We start from the raw sequence: 9,376 nt of genomic DNA, 5'->3' as shown, positions 1-9,376 counted from the left end.
CATCATTTGATTCTTACCAACAACTCTTTTTCACGTTAAAATTTCTACCCAGAATTACTCTTTTTTCCATATAAATTAAAACTCCTGTCGTATTCCACACCACCCCTGTCTCGGCCAAATAAATCAAACGATCCACAACTATATGCCGCAAGAATCAAGAGGCTAATCACCACTCTGCTTGCACAATCTGAGACCGATCGACCTGTTATCCACATGAAATGTCAGAAGAGGAACTCTCAAGCTACCCGAGCAAAATCGGCCAATTAATTCAACAGTGGAAAAAAAATGAAATTTGATTCCACAAACACGGTAATCAATAAAATCGTTCAACCTTGTAAATATATCAGATCTGAAAACAACGCTCACACATAGATATAATTAGGGAGAAATAAATCTCACAACATAAATCAATTGTAACACACTTATATTAATTTATATATGTACAAAACAACAATACTCAAGACTCTCTCACATCTTCCTGGCTTTCCCACAAGGGAATCAAGCCAGATCTAGCTCTGATACCATATTAGAAAATAGAGAGAAAGCAAAGAGATCCATTAAACACAACACCAAACACAGTATATTTTATTGATATCAAGGGTTACATATTTATGGTATCTAGATCATTGACAACGACACATCTAGATAGCTATTACAACTCACTCATAGGAAACTGACTACTTCTAGATTGATACCTAGGGAATCACAATGACAATTCACACATTACATAGAAGCATTACTTCCAACATAATTCATTTATTTATTTTCATTTAACAACATAAAAACCCATAATACTATAGAGAATTTTATAGGATAAAATACCAATAAATAAATAATTAGTTAATATGATTACTATGTCTATTTATATGTGACCAGATATGAATTAACCTCTTTAGCAACCAAATAAAATGTATATAAATTCACATTAATATTAATGTATGTAGTATTAGGGTAAAAAATAAATTTTATTAAATAATTAATTAAACAGTTAATGTGATTAATTTGTTTATATCTAACTAAACATGTTACTAATTATATTAAGGGATAAATAAGAATTAAACTTAAATGTATATCCATTAATTAAATAATTAGTTAACAAGTTATCTAAATATGAAAGATTATAATTTTAAACTTAATTATTATTTATATATCATATTTATTAAAAACCTTAAGAATAAAGAAAAATCTAAAATTTTAGAACTTAAACCAAGAAAATAAACCAGTAATAGGGAAGGAATCAAAATCCTAATAATTACAATTAGAAACCAAATAAATTATTAATAAATTGATGAATAATTAAAGGAAATGAGTATCCAACAACAATTCAAAAGAGGGGAAATTCAAACAATCCAAAAACAAGGAATAAAATCAGAAAAGAAAACAAGAAAAAGGGGAAAAATGAGGTCTTTCAAAAAAAACCAAGAATTCAACAATTGCTAATCTTCTAACCATCATCCCTATTAAAATTGCTCAACATCCTTTCAATTAATAATAATAATTTAAAACAAAATTATAATTTAATTTATTTATTTTTCTTTAAAATATAACATATATATATTTAATGATAACTACTCAATTTAATTTACATACCTCTCCTTAAAACTTATCACTACTTAATTTAGTTTGTATACCTCTGTGCCTATTCGCATTTAATTTACATACCTCTCATTAAAACTTATCACCATTTAATTTAATTTGTATACCTTTGATTAAAACTTATCTCGAGTTGCTACCGAGGGTGGCCACTTTGACTTTCTACATATAGAGAGGCGGTGACCACGGTATTGTCTGTCTTTTGTACAAGCTTTCAACTGTTAGTGCAGGAGTCGAATGAAAGTGAAAGAATCGATGCCACTCCAAAATATACGGTGAGTTGATTTTCCAAACGGATAATCTATAAACACCAAGTTGCTTTTATATATATATATATAAATAATAGCTTATTTGAGGGGAATGGGATACTTAAATATCGATTCAGAAATTGTAGATCGGGGATCTGTGTTAATCAATAAAAAGCATCGATTCAGAAATTGTAGATAATTTAGTAACCAGAGAATTCACAATAAAAATTATTTTTCGTCAACGTTTCGAATTCCAATAGGGATCTATCATCAAAACTTTTTTGAATAATGATAGTAGAATAACTTGAATGAGGGTTTTAAATAATTTTTAATAGTTTTGAGGTGAAAAAATTTAGATGGATGTCAAACTGTTTTAATTAGTTTTATTTATTATTAGCTTATTTTCAATTAATTTTGAAGTATTAAATAAATAATTAGATTATTTTAACCTTTATTATCAATGTTTTACTATTAAATGTTTAAATAGTAGATCCAAATAATAATTAATCAAAATTATTATTATAATAGTATAAATATTTAAATTATTATTATTAGTATATTAATATTAAATAAATAAATACTAAAAAATATTAATATTAATGATAATATTATAATTAATAATAATATTAATATATTAATAATAATTAATAATTAATAATTAAAAACTAAATATTAATAGTTAATAATCAATATTTAATATCAAAACCTAATAATTACTACTAAAAGATTAATTTTTATTAATATTTATTTTTATTAATGTTTATTAATGGTATTTAATAGTTTATTTAATTAATAGATTTATTAATAAATAATAACATTTCATAATAATAATTAATGATAATAGTAGTAGCTTTTATCAAAATTATTATTGTAAATGTTATAATTCATACCTAATAGAATTGCAAATTAATATTACGGAGAGTAATAGTGAAAGAAAAGCTACTTAGTACTAATTGTTAGAATAGGAAAGAGATATCTACCCACTGAGCACTATACCTGAGATGTACTAGTGATCCTGATTGAAGCCAGCTTCCACTAAACTCGAGAAAGTTGAACTCTTCATAAACTTGATAAATCCAAAATTAAAATGAATATATGCTAATTTAATTATTATTTTTTTAGTTTAATTTTAGTTTTAGGTAATTTAATTGAGTCAACATATTTTAAGTAATAATTTTATTTTGTATTTTGTATTTTTATTTTTATGCAGTTTGACCCTCTCAAAATGTTTAGATAAATATTATAACATCTTCTAGGTCCAAAAATGTAATAACATTAAATTTAAAAAATATATATTTAAAAAATATTTTGATTATGAAATGAGGGACGGTTTTTGGGCTTGTGGTATTGAGGAGTCATCGTTTTTAGGTGTGTGGTATTGAGATGGTTTTGGGGATGTTTTATTGATGAGCCATAGTATTGTAACAAAGATTTACAAATTAATAATATCTATGGCAAAGTGGATGTGAATATACATGATTAAACATATTGTTATATTGTAAGTTTATTGTAACTATTCAAGTTTTTATATGCTTATCAATTATTTAAATTAGCGTAATTTACAAGGTAAAATGAATATGAAGTTATTGTTGCTACTTATGTGTTATATATTTTAATGTAATATGTATATTATGGTTTTCTTTTATCTAAAAAAATATTTGTCATTTTTTTGGGCAGAGAGGTGCTCTACAGCCCAATATGGGGGTAGATCTCACATAAACAGTGCTCTACAACCCAATATGGTTAGATCTCACATAAACATGTGAACGTAAATATAAATGTAAACATTTAACATTTTTAATCTAATGTCGACCCTATTTAGAAATCAATCTAATTATTATTATGTATAAACACAATATAAATTTAAAATATAAGGAGGTTTATGAACACTAAAAAAATAGGTATGGTAAATAAATAAAAATATAAATAAACCGGAGGTATGGTAAATAAATAAAACCTCATTTATACTTACTCCAAAAGTATGATAAATAAATAGAAATATAAATAAACTAGGGGTATGGTAAATGAATAAAAATATAAATAAACTAGCGGTATGGTAAATAAATAAAACCTCTTTTTATATTTAATCCATAAACCTTTTTATATTTACGAAGATTCAAAAAAAGGTTTTATTTAGGTGAAGCTTATGGGTCAAATACCCATTTAATACCATGAGTTAAGTACCATGGGCCAAATACCATATTTATAAAAGAGATATGGTAAATTAATAAAAATATAAATAAATGAGAGGGATGGTAAATAAATAAAATATTTTTGATATTTATTCCATAATTCACTTTATATTTCAAACACTCAAAAATGAGGTTTTATTTAGGTGAAGTCTATGGGCCAGGCCAAATACCATGGGCCAAACTATTATTAATACTATGAAAAAAAAAACATTATTAACCCTAATATTAATATTAATAAAATAAAGATAGCACATGGTATTGAGAACCAATGGTATTGACCCATGACATTCACCTGGAATGTAGCCTATCTAAAGGGGGGAATTAAACCAACATAGATCTATTTTTCTTCTAGATCTATTAAACCCGTTCAGGGATCAAATATCTTGATATACAAACTAGTATAGAGTGAAAAAAAATTTGATCCCTTTTAGCTTTTGATAGATCAGAATAAAAATAAATTTATAAAACACCTATTAACACAATAGTAATCAATAATTAAAATCAATAACTCTTTGAGTAAAAATTATTTACTACGCTGCTTCACATTTTCCATAACTAAATTAGTTGAAAGATATCTTACAGCGGAGTAGAGAGCATGAGAGACAACTCATAAGGATGTGGTCCAAGAGCACCGTTAGTAGAGACAACCGTTAGTAGAGACAAGGGTAGAGACACTAGCAAAGGTAGCTTTCGTTCCTTAGTCTACCCTGTTCCTGGTTTAGGGCCTTGGTCTGTGAATCGCAGCAGGACTATATGAACACTAGACGACATAGTAATTGAATGAAGTTAATGGAAATCGAAAATATTTCATTTATACCTATTTTCCAGGTCAGGGCAATGATTGAGCTTCAATCATGGTAGGATGTGTTGGCGGACATTGTAAATCTAAGATTAATAAGAATGTAAACGAAAGTAAAATTACTTTCACATCATAATGCTTTCATAGTAAAATTTAAATGAAGATATTTTTACCTCATAATGCTTTCATAGTAAAATTTAAATGAAGATATTTTTACATCATAATGCTTTCATAGTAAAATTTAAATGAAGATATTTTTATATTAATGAAATTGTTATAATTTTAAATCAAAAAAAGGTCTAGTTTTAAATAATAAAAGTACTTTGTGTAAAAAAATACTTTCACATCATAATACTTTCAAAGTAAAATTTAAATGAAGATATTTTTATATTAATGATATTGTTATAATTTCAAATGAAAAAATGTTTTAATTTTAAATAATAAAAAGTAGATTGTGTAAGGGATAGATGGTGATTCTCAATTCTAAACTAAAGATGTATTAGATATGATAAAGATGTAATATTATTAATTTTTTTTAAATTAATAAAATAAAATTAATTTGATTGTTTAATTTACGTAATTAGATGAAATCAATTAATCATTATTTTCGAGAGGGACCCACATTACCTAACAGTTATATAGTGATATGACACAAACTCGAATTTATGGTGATATGGCCGCTCGTGACCCAAATCTCGTACATCGCGATATTTAAAACTATGTAGAGCGATTTTACATATGATTCCACTCTGAAATGCTTTCACCATATATTTATCTTTTGAGTAGGCGAGGTGGGCTATGCTACTAAGGAGCGATCCAGTGAAGCTTTATGCTCAGAAGGCCCCTGAATTCGACCCTCGGACCTAATGGAACCAAACACCAGCCAAAGCATCTACAACTGGACTACCATCTTAAGGCGCAGAAGCATATTCTATAAATCATATTCTGCTCTTCATTACTCCGAAAACATTTATTATATCACAGTAACCGAATTTACAATAAAAAGCCCCAAATTTTGGCTCAAGGCCGGAGGTAAGAGCTATGGTATACAGATTCTATGAAATACTGAATATATTATTTGAGGCAAGAAGCCCTTGAAGGCTTCAGACATGGAGCTCATGTCCTCCGGTGGCAGCGAATGTGTTGACGAGAGCGAGAGCATTACTTATCAATTTGCGCGCGTTCTGCACGCGATCGGTGACCATGGCCGTAACATGACCAGTGGCGTGGAGATCCTGAAAGCCATTGAGGCAGGATTCCTGGTCTGTGAGGGCCGCGCTCATCCACGTCTGCACGTTGCTCAGCTGAAACTTGAAAGAGTACGGCTTCAGTTGCTTCAGCTCCACCAGAGATCCTTTAATCTCGTACGTGGTGTCCCTGAAATCCCCAAGACAATCCTTAAGCGCTGCGTTTTCTCTTTGACTCATCATGGCGCCTCTGGCTTTGAGGCCGGCGGCCCAGACGGAAACGTTGCGAGCATTAGAGAGACTGACTACCACGGCTGCTTTCGCGAGATCACTCTGCTTCGCCTTAAGACGCCCGGCGTAGGAAGAGAGCGACGAAACGCAGAGCTGGCAATATAGAGTCACGTTGCACGAAGTTTTAATGAATTCCGCGATATCCGTGTGGTTATAGTACGCCGGATATTTCACGTCCTCCATTATTGCTGCTGCAGCAACTGAAGGCAGTATGAGAGCAAACGTAAGAACAGATAGAATAGCGAGTAATTGATCCATACCCATTCTGACTCTAGAAAATGATGAATGACATGTACAACCAAGCTAATGCGACTGTAAGCTCTGGAAGCGAATCCCTCGTTATAAATAGGGAAGTTAGCAACATTATTGACGCACTACGAGGTATTCTTCCAATGGGCCGCGTCCAGCAGTAGATGATTAAAGTCGGTGACACTGTAGCAGATCTTTAATAATATCGCTAGGAATCCTGTAGCGTTTCGCACTCCCACTTGCATTCCACGAGAAACTGTGGCCACACTGGTCAAATTCTATGAGAAGACCCGTTTACACAGCAGACCAGTTTCTGTAGCCAGCGTGCTCGGAAATCCGGGTATAAATCAGAAAGTTTTGCTCAAATTTAATGGGAATTCTGTAAAAAAAAAATAATTTTTATTATTTTATTATTTTTATAAGAGTAAAAAGTTTAGTTTAATTTATAAACAAAATAATATTTTTCATCTGAACCTAAAATTCTGACAATATAGTTTCAAGATTTTTTGTTGTTTAAAATATATTTTTAAATGTATAAATATATTTTAAAATATATTTGAATGTTTAAAATATATTGGTCAAATTCTGACCAGTTTTTATAGCCAGTGTGCTGGGAAATCCCGGTATAAATCAGAGAGTTTTGCATAAATTTAATGGGAATTATATAAAAAAATATAATTTTTATTTTATTTTATTTTAACATGTTGAAAAAGTTTAATCTAATTTATAAATAAAATAACATTTTTTTTATTGGAATTCACTATAATTTGGTAATACAATTTCAAGATTTTTTGTTGTTTAAAATATATTTTTGAACTCGTAAATGGATTCAATATTTTGAAAATGCACATTAAACAATTTAAACTCAAGTTTTTAAGGAGATTTTGATTAAAATTAACCAAGTTTTTAACCAGATTTTGATTAAAATTAACAAGAAAAAATGTAGTGAAAAAATGTCATTTTGTCTATAAGTTAGGCTACTTTGTAAAAAACCTATCATAACTCAGTTGTCAAACCAACACTGAACAACTATCTGTGGGTGCTAACCATGAATATGCTGACTCATCACCCTTAATCAAAGAAAACCACGCCACTTAGAATAACCTGCTGCCACTGGTCTTTAAGGGGGCAGACTTTCACTCACTCTTAATCAAGGAAAACCACGCCACTTAGAATAACCCGCTGCTGTTGGTCCTTAATGGGACAGACTTTCACTCCTGCGAAATAACCCTGGGTCTATTCCTTACATCCTAAAAAAACAAACTCTTAACCAAACAAAAAAATGTTAGAAAAAAATATAATTTTTATTTATTCAATATAAACTAAATTTTTATTTTATTTTAATTAATTTTAAAACAATAATAAAATAATTTTCAATATTTTATTTTAGTTAATTTTAAAACCATAAAAAAAATTCCAACATTTTTCATTTTCCTTCGTAATCCTAACACGAAATGACACGGTAGATAAGATTTAATATAAACTATCAATTATAAGATTTTAAATAATAAATATTTCACATTCACACACGTACACTAATCATATTTTCGTATAATTAATATTTAGTGATATAAAAGCTATATATAATTCATTTCACTTTGTTGTTCTTATAGTTGATTTTCATAGTGTAATATAATATGAAGAAGTTGTTGTCTTGAGTTTGCTTTTTGCGTCCCCATTAAAGCCAAGTCTGTCACCAAATTGAACGTCGGCGCCGTAGTTATGAGAAAAGTTGCAAGGGATAAGGATAGCCCTCACTAAAGTTGAAAAGTAATTTAATATTAAAAAAAAATTAATTAATATTTTTAAATAAGAATATTATTTTATTAATTAATGGCATAATAATAAGTTATTTTATAATTAATTTTTTAGATCTAGGGGAGAGTCTGATCAACACTCCTTTTCAAACATTCATAAAAAAAACCAATCATAAATCATAAAAAGATGCACATAAATAATTTATATTAAGTTATATAAGTTATTAAATTATGTTCAAAATATACTCATATATTGGTTGAATCAACATGTGTCAAACACCAAGCCTTGACATCACAAGTTGACAAGACATATTATCCCTACTACCTCTAGCTCTAAATTATTAATTAAGTCAAAATGCAGTACAAAACATTCCATTGAATTCTATCTAGGAGTACACCTATCCTGTAAGGTCCTCGAGTAGTCGGGCGCGGTTGGGCGAAGCAGGTGCGGTTGGGCGCGGCGAGCCGGGCCGCACAACAGACAAGAAACGCGGCGCATGGGCGCGGTGAACGAACGCGGGCGCGGGTGAACGGACGAGGGTGAACGGGTGCGAGCGCGGGTGAACGGGCGCGGTGCACGGGCAGGCGCGCTGCACGACAGAAGTGCGACATAAGAAATGCGACGAACTTGTAATGAAATACAAGTGCGATGGGTTTATACCCTCCTTTGGCACGTTTGCAGTGATGGGGTGGCCGACTCAAGATGAAGGGGTGTGGCCGACCTTAGGAACGCCCAAACTGTGCGATGGAAGGGTGTGTGGGCGGTCGGCTGGGCAGCCCCACCCACACTTACATAGTGTATATATTATGGCAATGCGTTGAGCATCAAACATTCAATTCGAACAACACATCTTCGCTCTTGAGGAGAAGAAAAAGTGCGCAGTTCAAGAGGAGAGTTGAGCGCATAGCTCATGCGCTCTCCTTAGTAGCACGCACTTGTTGAAGTCGCTCATGGTGAAAGGTGAAGGTGTTGGGCAAGGTGTGCCCAGGGTTGGAGTTCGGTTGTGACATTGTGCCGGGACTTGACAAGGGTGTCTTGGTGGCTCGGGTGAGCACCCAC

The 9,376-nt window shown here is 30.7% G+C and overlaps 1 protein-coding gene across 1 annotated transcript; it reads right to left on the bottom strand.

The window, feature by feature from the left end:
- Positions 1 to 5,725: 5,725 nt before the first annotated feature.
- On the bottom strand, positions 5,726 to 6,647 carry LOC149223663 (21 kDa protein-like). The gene has a single exon (XM_089383377.1). The coding sequence runs from the start codon at positions 6,572 to 6,574 to the stop codon at positions 5,936 to 5,938; it is 639 nt and encodes a 212-aa protein (XP_089239503.1). The 5' UTR covers positions 6,575 to 6,647; the 3' UTR covers positions 5,726 to 5,935.
- Positions 6,648 to 9,376: the final 2,729 nt, after the last annotated feature.

Source organism: Pinus tabuliformis, chromosome Q (assembly GCF_031772625.1).
Source record: "Pinus tabuliformis cultivar Carrire ecotype Pingquan chromosome Q, CPIR1, whole genome shotgun sequence".
In the NCBI taxonomy this organism is placed as follows: Eukaryota; Viridiplantae; Streptophyta; class Pinopsida; order Pinales; family Pinaceae; genus Pinus; species Pinus tabuliformis.
This window is presented reverse-complemented; position numbering and strand designations above follow the sequence as displayed.

Coding starts and splice junctions, on each gene's coding strand:
- LOC149223663 (XM_089383377.1), bottom strand. CDS start 6,574: ATGGGTATGGATCAATTACTCGCTATTCTATCTGTTCTTACGTTTGCT.